The sequence below is a fragment of the Oncorhynchus tshawytscha genome, linkage group LG04 (genome assembly GCF_018296145.1).
Source record: "Oncorhynchus tshawytscha isolate Ot180627B linkage group LG04, Otsh_v2.0, whole genome shotgun sequence".
In the NCBI taxonomy this organism is placed as follows: domain Eukaryota; kingdom Metazoa; phylum Chordata; class Actinopteri; order Salmoniformes; family Salmonidae; genus Oncorhynchus; species Oncorhynchus tshawytscha.
In genome coordinates, this window is record NC_056432.1 from 64,154,113 (window position 1) to 64,167,640 (window position 13,528).

The following is a 13,528-nucleotide window of genomic DNA, read 5'->3' on the forward strand; positions in this document are numbered from 1 at the left end:
ATAACATTAAAAAAAAGAGTGAATGAGAGGTAACCAAGGCACTAGTCTCTCTTCAGGGTCATGGAAAAGCAGTATAGGGGGTGGGTCTGAAACAGCAAATTCAGCCTGGTATCTTTCAAGCACCACTTGCCTTTTCCTTCATGAGTTCTCCCTCGAGTTGTCCTCTTAAGTACTGAACTTATAGCAATGTTCAGCCAATGGGTTCATCATCAGACATCAATATACCACAACTGTAAAAGCAAACAGATGTGTTAAAGTGGTGCATGAGAGAATCCTGTCACTTCTATTCCACCTGGATCACTGTTAATTGACTGTCATGACTTGGCTTCTTCCACTACTGTAGTTTGTTTGGCTCACAGAAAATCAATCCTCAACTACCAGCCCATACAGAGGAGCTTTTAACAGCTTGGACTTGATCATGTTCCTCAAAAGCGGATCAAGAATCACTGACCGAAGAAACTACTCTCGTGGAAACAGATACTGGAACTTTGATCGGAATTCTCCTTGTTTGTACGCTGCTCCAACCTCACTGTGACTCAATCTTGTTTAGTAGGACAAGTAGCCTATGCTAAGCTGAAAACATCTGTGTAGGCCTGTTCTAAATCAGTTATGTAGGTGAACCCCATGTCACTATACTGAACAAAAATATAAATGCAACAATTTCAAAGATTTTACAGAGTTATAGTTTATAAAAGGAAAGTCAATTGAAATAAATTATTTAGACCCCAATCTATGGATTTCACATGACTGGGAATACAGATATGCATCCGTTGGTCACAGATACCTTAAAAAAAAAAGGTAGGGGCGTGGATCAGAAAACCAGTCAGTATTTGGTGTGACCACCATTTGCCTCATGCAGTGCGACATCTCCTTCGCAAAGAGTTGATCAGGCTGTTGATTGTGACCTGTGGAATGTTGTCACACTCCTCTTCACTGGCTCTGAAATTTCTGGATATTGGCGGAAACTGGAACACACTGATCCAGAGCATCCCAAACATCAATGGGTGACATGTCTGGTGAGTGTGCAGGCCATGGAAGAACGGAGACATTTTCAGCATCCAGGAATTGTGTACAGATCCTTGTGACATGTGGCTGTGCATTATGCTGAAACATGAGGTGATGGCAGCCGATTAATGGCACGACAATGGGCCTCAGGATCTCATCACCTCTGTCCATTCAAACCGTCATCGATAAAATGCAATTGTGTTCGTTGTGTTTAGCTTATGCCTGCCCATAGCATAATCCCACCATGGGGCACTCTGTTCACAACAATGAGATCAGCAAACCACTCGCCCACATGACACCATACACGTGGTCTGCGGTTGAGGCCGGTTGGACGTACTGCCAAATAATCTAAAACGGTGTTGGAAGCAGCTTATGGTAGAGAAATGAACACTCAATTCTACGGCAACAGCTCTGGTGGGCATCCCTGCAGTCAGCATGCCAATTGCACTCCCTAAGAGTTGATAAATTAATGAGTCCGGTCAACAATTTTGTTTGACTTTTTATTTATACTCTTGATCATCATTTCCTCCAACCCAAAGACAATATTACACAGCATAAGTCTAAAATATAGTTTACAGCCTCTCAGCTTTAAATCATCATTATTCATATCTTCAGTCCATTCACACCCACCTTGAAGACATGGGACTCTGATTCAGTTCAAAATGTTAAACCTGTCTGGAAAAGTGAATTTCAAAAAATGTTTTTTTTCCCCCTCCCTTCTCAAATCAGATATGTTGTTGTATAGTCGGGATAAATCTGAGGGTTACATATTCAGATTCTCTTTCAAAAGCACAATGGACGCTTTATGATTTCACAGGGAAAGGGATAATAGTGGCTAAAGTCAGATGTGCCTTCAAACCCCTTTACACACAGAAGTCACCTGGCCAAATATAGAAGTAAAAAACAATTACATCCGAATGAGTGGTGTGCACTTTTAACCACTTCCAAAAAAACAAAAAAAAATACATTTTCAAATGTTCAACCCAACAAGGTGGTGTGTTGAATTTGTTGAAAAAATGTGAACTTTTCTTGCATTTCCAAAAAGAGGATTACATAAAGAGTAGAAATGACACTATTTACATTGGCTCTCACATGCAGCTCAGAAGTTGTGAATTGAAATCATTGCAGCTAATTTCATGTCCTACCTGGTGACTGTAGCAAGACATGCCAACACACTGAGATATTTACACACACGTATACTGGCTGATTACACAAACGAAACGCTTCAAAAGCTGCTCAGAACTCTGAGGGGTTATTTTCTTTACAAATGTCCTTTTTAAGATGCAGTGTCCAAACCAATGGAATTTCACCTTCATAAGCATTTCTCATTTAAAACTATATGGGGGCACTGTATCCTTAAAAGAGTTAACTGGTCAAACATAATTGACAGAGGGTCATGCTGACGGAATCGAACCGATAAAAACAAAAAACATTCAAGACAAGGTACAAGTATGAGATGTCTTTCCTTTCCCTATAGCCTTATATATCTTGACCAGCTCCCCCTTGTGGAAATGAGCTCACAGCACAGCTAACATGCAGCTTTAGCTCAGTGTTATAGTTGTGTCATATCACAATGACAGGTTAAGCAGCACTGCATTAAGATCACAGGTCTTCTGAAAAAAAAATGTAGACACCAAAAGGCCATACACACAGCAGAGATCAGCCTCACACTTCAGTCCTGATTTTTTAAATGTATTTCAATAAATAGAAAGGACCACATTTCATCTTAGAGAGCCTGAACATCAACTACCCCGCTGGCCGGTTCCCTGTAACAGAACCAGGCCTATTCTCTGCTCTCTCCACAAACCAGTCCATAAGACGGGTTCCTTAATGCAGTCATCAGGAGCGATGAACAGACCCAGTAATAGAGTGGATGATGACAGGCAGCCAAGAGCACCTTGTATCTGTCAACCAAGAGAAGACAAGCACTTAACTACTTAATGACTCATACACCACACACAGATTAAACCTCTCATAGCCTGATAATACTCAGGATATTCAATCTCCACCTTACAATAAAAGGTATGTGCAACAGCATCACAAGGCTAAAAAATTAAGAAAAAAGACCAACACTTCAGAGAAACTCTGGGCCCATTCTCATGTCTCTGAAATCCAATACAATTAACTTGGGGAGGTGAGATGCCAGATGAATGGGGAGAGAATCTATAGGACCGAAAAAAGAAGAAAAAAAGAATGACCTGCGAATAGGAGACTTAAAAGGGGTCCAACAATGAGAATCGCTCTCTTAGAAGGACCATGTGCACTGTAGGTAGGTCATCCATCCATTAATTAGATTTCATGTCTGACAACATACATTTTCTCCAATTACTTTTGCTGGGAAAGAAAAAACCGATAAAGCACATTACAGGCCAAAGGAGGCATTACAGCATCTTAGCAAGAGGCCTACTCCTCTTAAGGAGCATATGAAAATAGATTAGGCCTTTCTGAGGACCCCGAATACCGACAAGGTGCCACCTCGGTCACTGTGCACAGCTCACAGACCTCTCAGTAGTACAGTACATCACTCATAGACAACACCAGTTCTGCCCAACCAAACCTTAAGAGGACATTATAAGAAACCAACAGCAGCAACCTACTCACCCACTAAATCATCAGAAAATAGATACGTCCAAACCTCAACATTATGAAGAGAATGCAGCTCATTTGCATCGTTTCAAGAGGATTCTTTTGTACATATATGTATACAATTATAGTCCTTCGCTAATCTGTATAAGTCTTCAAATGGGGTTTTATTTCATTTGATCATCTTTTGTTGTTTCGGTTTACAATAATATACAATGTACAGGCAGCCGATTACACATATTTTGCGATGACTGATGGAATAGGGAAGTCTTTTCTTTAGACCATATTGTTGACTAAGATCTATTAAGACAATATACACCGTGAGTAATTGGAAGTCTTAGAAAATGGTTGGTATCTAAAAAAAAGGGATGAAAGAAAGGATATTTGACAAATCTTAAAAGCCCTCAATATATACAGAAAAAGCCAATATAGCATTGTCAAAAACAGAAAAAAAGTTAATAGAATGAAATCATTTTCTCCATATACACATATCATTGCTCAAAAATATTTCCAAAGCTTATTTCCAAAGCTAATAGCATCTCCGATTTGGTCACAAATGTTTGATAGTGTAGCATAGGGAATATCAATAAGCATATAGTGCGATTGAACATCTGACGGTCTGAACACATACAGCATCATGGGGCAGCTAAGCGTGTTAGTAATGAGATGTCCTACAGGTGCCCACTTGATTGCAGATCATACAGAAGACTAAATACAGCTATCCAGGTACTGTACTGTTGATAGTTAACAGGAAGAGAAAACATTGTGAGGTATTTAGGTTAATGTTTCCGACAGCTTGGTCGGGATTCTGATTTGGAGAAGTATGACAGCCAAGGAATCACACCAAGCTACACTGATGTCCGACTACATCATTTCCACTCTAAATGCCAGAAAATCAGAGTGAGATGTCTTCAAAATAAAAGGTCACATTCTTCTTCGACTCCTTCCTTCCATCCAGCCTGTCCATCTTGCCTGCTCTCTAGTCAGGATATTACCCACAATAAGCACTCCGACACTCAAACCCTCTTCACACAGATCAGATGAGACCAGTTTAGGGACTTCCCATCTAGTTATGTCAAAAGGCACATCATTTTGATATCAGGCAATATTGTTTAAGTCAAATCACTGCAAAAAAAACTATCATAATACCACAAAAATAGTGCCAACAAAATGGCCAGCGCCCTCAGAGAGGACAGCCACAGAAAAAGACTGCAAAGAAAAATAATTCAGTGCATATAACTACATTCAAAATAGACTTAATGTACATCTACGTATGTGTTGTCTCTAGGCCGGCTATGTCCAGCCAGGTTAATAGTCTAAAAAGAGACAGACGTTTTGACGTCCCAAAGCTGTGAATCTTACATTTCAGGCTGTTTGTTCAGATGCGTGGAAGATTCAAATACTTAAAGTTAATATTCAATGAATCTCTGTTTAAGGATTTGCCTATAACTAAGATGTCTCAGACCCGCACTAATATACAATAGCCATATTGCTTCAATAACCTCAGCTTGATCGAAGCAATTAACTGTTGAATTTAACAAGATGGCTTGAATAAACTGTAAATAGTGCCCATCTATGTGGAGGAAACAGTGCTATACAGGGCAGTCAAACAAAGCAGAAATGTCCATCCTCTAGAGTCCACCTCAGAAAATAAACTTTTTCAAGATACTGTGGCTACCAAACTGCTGACCAAACTAAAGAAAATAGAACCATACTTTGTGTTTACCAGTCTATGACAAACGAACACACTCCAGCCTTTGAAATATGCACTTTATCCATTTACAGTATCTCAACCCTGCGGAAAGGCCTCTCTGGCCAACCAAGGTGAATGGGATTCAAACAACTATCAAACTGATGGAATTCAAAATGACTCCACACATCTTTTGCCTTTTAAATCACTCATGAGATGGAGGGTCAAATTAAGTTTCCCACAAAATGAATGAGTGCTCTGGGTCTTTAAAACCTTTCTGCTGCCAAAGTTAATGGATGTAAAAGAGGGGAAAAGTCATAATGTGAAAGTTTGTATAATCTCAGTTACCCCAGAACTAAAATCTCACATAATGTGATCAGCTGCGTGATGTAGTTGTGGGTCCATACGTATTAGAAATTGGGAGTTCCGGTTTGCGAAGTCTCTACCCTCCCAAAACAAAACTCGTAGCCAAAGCCCCACCCCCACTTCCACCAATTTCCCCACACAAGTGAAGCAGTCGAAGTTTAAGCACCGCCTTCAGCCAATCCCGATACATCCAGATAATTAATCAGTGACGAAAACTGATCCTACGCATTCCATCCCGTCCCGACAGATTCTTCGGTTTACACCCAGAATCTGTCCACGAGAGATTAACCTTTGTATTGCAACTGAAGACCTTGCATTTGAAGTATAGAGCTGGAGATCTTTAGAACAGAATGTGTTATAGTCACTTTGGAGACCAAACTAGATTAAATACTTAGAGCCGAAGTACTCCAAGTTTTCAAATCCATTTGGGAAAGCAGTGAATGGACAGTGTGCAAATTTCATAAGAGTTAATTAAGTTGCATCTCATTCAGGCTTGAAAATAGGGAGAAAAAAAAATACCCATGTTAAATTCCTGTAAGATTAAAAACATGAAAAAGAAAAAAAACAGACTGCTCATTAAACAAGTGCATAGCCAACAGCTATTTTCTATGGCGGCTTAGATGGGTGGGCGTACCACAGAGAGTGCAATGTGGGCGTACGTGTATTGAGAGGGCAAGGAGATGGAAAGAATGGCAACTGCAAAGCAGATTGGTTTCACCACAATCAAGGAAAAGAAGGGTTAGTAAACTCATATGTTTTCACATATTTCTGGTGATTTCTATCGTCGTTGCCATCATTGTTGCGGTTGTCGTCATCATGGTCTTCATACCATCTTTTTTTGTGTGTTTGCCATTTCGCTACTTCCCATGCAACCCCAGGGCAGCAATCTGCAGTGATGTCACAGGGGGATCAGTCGGGGTAAAGGGGGAGGGGAGAATCTTTCCCATAGTCCCCTTGGCAAGGTCTTTAAGAGCGAGAGGGCACGGTCATCATTGCCAGGACTGAGGAGGAAAGTTGTTGACCTCGGCCAGGTCTTGGACAGGTGAGCCTTTGTGGGTGTACGTCAGCTTGACCCTCATGCGGAGTTGTTGCTGTAAATCATGAGAAAGACATGTATATTAAAGCAATATGAGCTACTCAATGTAGAGCTGAACTCTATAGGAGCCCTCTGCACTAAATTCCTCTGATAGCACCAATAGATCAGGAAACTGAATAAGAATGTGAGGAAGATGAGGACAGACAGGAACATCTCTTACCTTCTGTGGGTTGAGAACTCTGATGACCTGTGTGACACTTCCCTGGTTGAGTGCTGGGACAATATTACTGCTAGGGGACAAGAGCTGCAGCTGGAATGTCTGAAGGAGAGGGACACAGAGCTTAAAAGTCTGCTTCGTAGGACATGCGCCTGCATACAGTGGGGCAAGAAAGTATTGTCAGCCACCAATTGTGCAAGTTCTCCCACTTAAAAAGATGAGGCCTGTAATTTTCATCATTGGTACACTTCAACTATGACAGACAAAATGAGAGAGAAAAAAAAAAAATCCAGAAAACCACATTGTAGGATTTTTTATGAATTTAATTAGCAAATTATGGTGGAAAATAAGTATTTGGTCAATAACAAAAGTTTCTCAATACTTTGTTATATACCGTAATTTCCGGACTATAAACTGCTACTTTATTCCCACGCTTTGAACCTCGCGGTTTATACAATGACGCGGCTAATTTATGGATTTTTCCCGCTTTCACAAGATTCATGCCGCCAAAAAAACTGAGCACCGTCACATAATGTGACGTAAATCGAGTGCGCTCAAACTTCCCATCATTCTGATTACGGTAGTAATTTTGTCACCCTCATCATGGCAAAGACACAGAGAAATGCATATGATGCAGCTTTCAAGTTGAAGGCGATCGATCTGGCTGTTGGAAAAGGAAATAGAGCTGCTGCACGGGAGCTTGGCCTTAATGAGTCGATGATAAGACGTTGGAAACAGCAGCGTGAGGAACTGACTCAGTGGAAAAAGACAACAAAAGCTTTCAGAGGGAAGAAAAGCAGATGGCCCAAAGTATTTGCAGCCACTCGACATCAGTGTACATCATGCATTTAAGGTGGCGCACCGTGTTCAGTGGGAGGATTGGATGACAAGTGGGGAGAAATCCTTCACTAAAAACGGGCCACATGCGAAGAGCCACTTATGGTCAAGCCTGCCAGTGGGTCCTGACAGCGTGGAGCATTGTCAAAAAATCCACTATCATCAACGGGTTTCGAAAGGCTGGACTGCTGCGTGTTGAAGGGGCAGCATGAGCTCAGCGGGGAATTTGCCTCCGGATGAAAGTGATTAGAGCGACAATGAAAACGATCCAACATCGGATGAAGCAATTCTGAGGCTATTCAACTCTGACACCGAAGGAGATGACTTCAGTGGTTTCAGTGCACAGGAGGAGGAAGATAGTGACCAATGACTTTCTTGGTAGGCTACCGTTTAATTTTTGTTACGAGCCGTGTTTCGTTTAAAGGCTGTGTAAAGTTCATTTGTTTCAATGTACCGGTAGGCACCTGCGGCTTATATACATGTGCAGCTTATTTATGTACAAAATACATATTTTTTAATAATTCAGTGGGAGGGGTTTATAAAAAAAAAATTACGGAACCCTTTGTTGTCAATGACAGACGTCAAACATTTTTTGTAAGTCTTCACAAGGTTTTCACACACTGTTGCTGGTATTTTGGCCCATTCCTCCATGCAGATCTCCTCTAGAGCAGTGATGTTTTGGGGCTGTTGCTGGGCAACACGGACTTTCAACTCCCTCCAAAGATTTTCTATGGGGTTGAGATCTGGAGACTGGCCAGGACCTTGAAATGCTTCTTTTTTTGTTGTTGAATTTTTACCCCGTTTTCTCCCCAATTTCGTGGTATCCAATTGTTGTAGTAGCTACTATCTTGTCTCATCGCTACAACTCCCGTACGGGCTCGGGAGAGACGAAGGTTGAAAGTCATGCGTCCTCCGATACACAACCCAACCAGCCGCACTGCTTCTTAACACAGCGCACATCCAACCCGGAAGCCAGCCGCACCAATGTGCCGGAGGAAACACTGTGTACCTGGCAACCTTGGTTAGCGCGCACTGCGCCCATCCCGCCACAGGAGTCGCTGGTGCACGATGAGACAAGGACATCCCTACCGACCAAGCCCTCCCTAACCCGGACGACGCTAGGCCAATTGTGCGTCGCCCCACGGACCTCCCGGTCGCGGCCGGTTACGACAGAGCCTGGGCGCGAACCCAGAGTCTCTGATGGCACAGCTGGCGCTGCAGTACAGCGCCCTTAACCACTGCGCCACTTACGAAGCCACTCCTTCTTTGCCTGGGCGGTGTGTTTGGGATCATTGTCATACTGAAAGACCCAGCCACGTTTCATCTTCATTGCCCTTGCTGATGGTAGGCTTTGTTACTTTGGTCCCAGCTCTCTGCAGGTCATTCACTAGGTCCCCACGTGTGGTTCTGTGATTTTTGCTCACCGTTCTTGTGATCATTTTGACCCCACGGGGTGAGATCTTGCGTGGAGCCCCAGATCGAGGGAGATTATCAGTGGTCTTGTATGTCTTCCATTTCCTAATAATTGCTCCCACAGTTGATTTCTTCAAACCAAGCTGCTTACCTATTGTAGATTCAGTCTTCCCAGCCTGGTGCAGGTCTACAATTTTGTTTCTGGTGTCCTTTGACAGCTCTTTAGTCTTGGCCATAGTGGAGTTTGGAGTGTGACTGTTTGAGGTTGTGGACAGGTGTCTTTTATACTGATAACAAGTTCAAACAGGTGCCATTAATACAGGTAACGATTGGAGGACAGAGGAGCCTCTTAAAGAAGAAGTTACAGGTCTGTGAGAGCCAGAAATCTTGCTTGTTTGTAGGTGACCAAATACTTATTTTCCACCATAATTTGCAAATAAATTCATTAAAAATCCTAGTGTGATTTTCTGGATTTTTTTTCTCATTTTGTCTGTCATAGTTGAAGTGTACCTATGATGAAAATTACAGGCCTCTCATCTTTTTAAGTGGGAGAACTTGCACAATTGGTGGCTGACTAAATACTTTTTTGCCCCACTGTATTCCCAACGTTTACAAAGCAGTACATTGCTACAGAGGTCAATCATAGAACCACACATATATTTCGTAATATTATATAGTTATACAAATGTGACTGACAAGTCATGGCTCACCTTTGGTACTGCAGCCTGGAAAACAAATTCTGTCATGTCAGCCTCAGTGGTGTTGGTGGCGTGGATAGTGATGACTGCTATGTTCGGATTCGGGTTGGCCCTCTCAAAGGTGAACTCTATTTTCAGGCCATTCTTGCTATACGCTGTCATGGGGGGAATAGCTGAAGACAAGAACGCACAATTCAGAGTGAAAAAGTAGTACCAAACATAACCCCCAAAAAACATTGTAAGAACTTGTATACGGCTGCATTGTTTTGAAAGCGATACATAGGGACACAGTACTTTACTTGCAGCCCTCATCCTCCACATACAACACCTGTTCTGCCAGTTACATTCTGTTAAAGGTCCCCAAAGTACACACATCCCTGGGTCGCTCCTCTTTTCAGTTCGCTGCAGCTAGCGACTGGAAAGAGCTGCAACAAAACACTCAAACTGGACAGTTTTATCTCAATCTCTTCATTCAAAGACTCAATCATGGACACTCTTACTGACAGTTGTGGCTGCTTTGTGTGACATATTGTTCTCTACCTTCTTGACCTTTGTGCTGTTGACTGTGCCCAATTTTTGTACCATGATTTGGGCTGCAACCATGTTGTGTTGCTACCATGTTGTTGTTATGCTGTGTTGCTACCATGCTATGTTGTGATGTTTGTTTTGTCCTGTTTATATTGTAAATATATTTCCTTTAAATCCCAGCTAGGCAGTCATTGTAAATAAGAATATCTTAACTGACTTGCCTAGTAAAATAATAAATCAAATAAAAAAATAAACATGGCGGGAGAGGGGTTTGGATCAAATGACAAATTTGAAAGCTTCCCTGATGAGAGCTAGCTCTCACCTGCTGAAGTATCATTAAACAGGGGCTGTGAGGAGAGACCATCCAGGAGGAAGGGGGGCTGGGAGACGGGCACAGAGGGAGCAGGAGCTAGACCACCTAGGGAGGGGGGAGACAACACAGGGGGTTCCAACAGGGTACAGGGAATCACACACAGACATAACAGTGATACCACTGGTGATAGTTCACAAGACAAGTTGATTCCTGACCAAGTCAAGCAGGATGTGGAGTGACTAATGTGGTTTATTGATGAAGGAAGGTACAGGGCAGGTGACAGAGAGAATAGGTGAAAGAGAAAAGAAGAAACCAATCAAGTTGCCCTAACCAGGGACCACGGTTGGTCCACCTGTGCTTTGGGCTGGAGGGAAATAAAAGGGGAAAGAGCAACTGTGGTCCTACCAGACAGTGAGAGGTCCCCCAGTAGGTCGAGCAGCTCTCCTCCAGCCGAGGCAGGCTTGGTGGGCAGGGTGGTTTGGATCACAGGCACCACATCATTACCTCCCAGCAGGTCTAACAAGTCATTAGCCTGGAACAGAAGAGAAACTAAATCATAAAGCACATGTAGATTAAACCTGTAATACAGAGAGGATTTGTAGATTAAACCTGTAATAGAAAGGATTTGTAGATTAAACCTGTAATAGAGAGGATTTGGACAAAACATCAGTGCTCTGAATAAAAATATTTATAACTCAAAGGAAAATGTAGACTACTTTATATTAATCTATAGATGGACATGCCCAGCGCAGTTTAATCTTCCTACCAGCAGGGGTCCTCGTTGGACCAGTTTGTAAAAGCATTAGCAGACTTACTCTGATTTGTCGACTTTCACCACATGAATAGAAATAAAAAAACTAAAAGAATGTGTGCGAGTGTACGTGTATTCGTGCATTTTAAAGAATTTAAGGGCTCAATTCAATCCGTATCGCTGAAGAGCTGCGCTACAGCACAATCTACATTTTTTTTTAAATGTTCCCACATCAGCAAAGACCGCATTCACAGTAAAAGCTGCTACATATGTCAGCTCAAACAGGAATTACCTTTACATTTAATTTGTGTATAACGCTGAACTTCAGTGATACGGATTGAATGAGATGTTTATCCACTGATTCAGCTACACATCTTCTGTGACAGAAAACCTCCCAGCAATGGTTAGTACAGATATGTCATGTGACCTTGCCCTCACCTGGTTGGCTGGCTGGGTGACTAGGGGCAGGTGTTTTGTGTCAGGCACCGAGGGCTCTGTCTCCCCATTGGTCTGCATGATCTCTGTAGGGCCATTGGAGGCCGTTTTCTCCATGATGGGCATTCGCTCCAGTAAGGCAGGCCTTTATAGAGGAAGAGAATGAGAGGGGGAGGGGGGGGGTACATTTCCTTGACTTAAATGGTAACTAAACAAGGGGAAGGACCAATAATTTCTACAGAAAAGTGCTTGTAATGAATGGGAATACATTTTGGAGCATACTCACCTCATGTGATCATATTTCTTGAAAAGTGCATTGTACTCCACAGCTCTCTGTTGCAGTTCCACGTCGATGCTGCTGCTGTATATTGACACCACCTTCTTGATTCGGCTGGAGATTTTAAGACAAAAATGTTAACCTTGAGTGTCCGTCCTTCCATTCATTTCAGAGCTAAGGAGGGGAACAAAATCATCATAACCTGTTGGATATTCTCTCTTCTCAACACAGATGGACTTACTTGACACTGCTGAAGCGAGTAGACAGCTTCATGATGGCAGTGAGGGAGTAACCACGGGTTACAGGGGTGGACAAGTTGGACACAAGAAGACCTTCCAAAACATCCAGGACTTCATCCTCTGTCACCTGTTATATATATATATATATATATATATATATACACACACACACTTCAACTTGAGGTCGGCAGTGCACATAGACGTGTTGTGTGTAACGTTCTAGATTAAATAGTTGAGGTGATTGAGTGCTTCAGGAGATCTACCTGGATGGGCTCCTCCTCCTCACACTGTCCAGATACCAGCAGGTCTCCATACTCCCCTATACACCAGGATGACACCTGGACCAGTGGTTGCTATGGGAGACAAACACTTATACTTCAGAAAGATCAGATTCACTGTAAACAGTCCTCCTCAGAGAGGAAGGGAAACATCCGCACACTGTTTGCTACTTCCAAAAGTGATCCAATAACGTTTCAATCAACATATTCATTGTCAGGTTCCTCTTATTTGTCTGGTTACTGGGCTGTGTTTTCCTCTTATCACACAAAACGTGTGTGTGACCAGAAATGTCTCGGACCTGTGAGATGTCATCCAGCAGGGCTTTGTAGAGTCTCTGCACCGTGTAGGCATGCATCTCCACACTGTTGGTGATGAGCTGGATGAGGTTGGGGACAGAGTCGTCTCGGACATAGCTCCCCGCCTGGACACAAAAAGGTGTTGTTAAAAATAAAAACATCTCAAATTGCACAATGAGACAAATTATAATTTTGTATGGGGTCAGCGACAAAAACAATTTCAAGCCTAGACACCAAGAGTCTAAGATGGTAAAAAGCAGCTGTTGTCAGACATGATGAGATCATCATTTGCAGTTCAGTCGATGGATCACTCAAGGATTCATCACTCAACAGTCAAGCATAATTATTTATTTTACCATCATCTGTGCAGAGAAAAGTATTTGATGAAATTATACATATACCGTTGTCAGGACTCTCATGATGGTGTCAATGTGCCATCTTTTTGAAGGCGCATATCTGTGAAACAGAACACGCATCAGTCACATCTGCATTACCCTGAGTGAAGGATCATATAACCATGAACTGAAAAAAGTTGGCCTGAGGTTGATGCTGTCAGAAAATATAT

The 13,528-nt window shown here is 42.3% G+C and overlaps 1 protein-coding gene across 4 annotated transcripts in view; it reads right to left on the bottom strand.

The window, feature by feature from the left end:
• Nucleotides 1-1,491: 1,491 nt before the first annotated feature.
• Nucleotides 1,492-13,528, bottom strand: part of LOC112249174 (AP-1 complex subunit gamma-1) — a 29,091-nt gene continuing 17,054 nt past the window's right edge. For all 4 annotated transcript variants that reach the window (XM_024418885.2, XM_024418888.2, XM_024418886.2 and 1 more), the window contains 11 exons: nt 13,365-13,419; nt 12,966-13,088; nt 12,652-12,741; nt 12,391-12,515; nt 12,159-12,263; nt 11,876-12,017; nt 11,092-11,218; nt 10,696-10,791; nt 9,858-10,018; nt 6,901-6,999; nt 1,492-6,735 (listed from right to left, as the gene is read on the bottom strand). In XM_024418885.2, the coding sequence (XP_024274653.1) occupies nt 6,634-6,735; nt 6,901-6,999; nt 9,858-10,018; nt 10,696-10,791; nt 11,092-11,218; nt 11,876-12,017; nt 12,159-12,263; nt 12,391-12,515; nt 12,652-12,741; nt 12,966-13,088; nt 13,365-13,419 (1,225 nt within the window). In that variant the 3' untranslated portion in view covers nt 1,492-6,633. The remainder of the gene's footprint in view (nt 6,736-6,900; nt 7,000-9,857; nt 10,019-10,695; nt 10,792-11,091; nt 11,219-11,875; nt 12,018-12,158; nt 12,264-12,390; nt 12,516-12,651; nt 12,742-12,965; nt 13,089-13,364; nt 13,420-13,528) is intronic.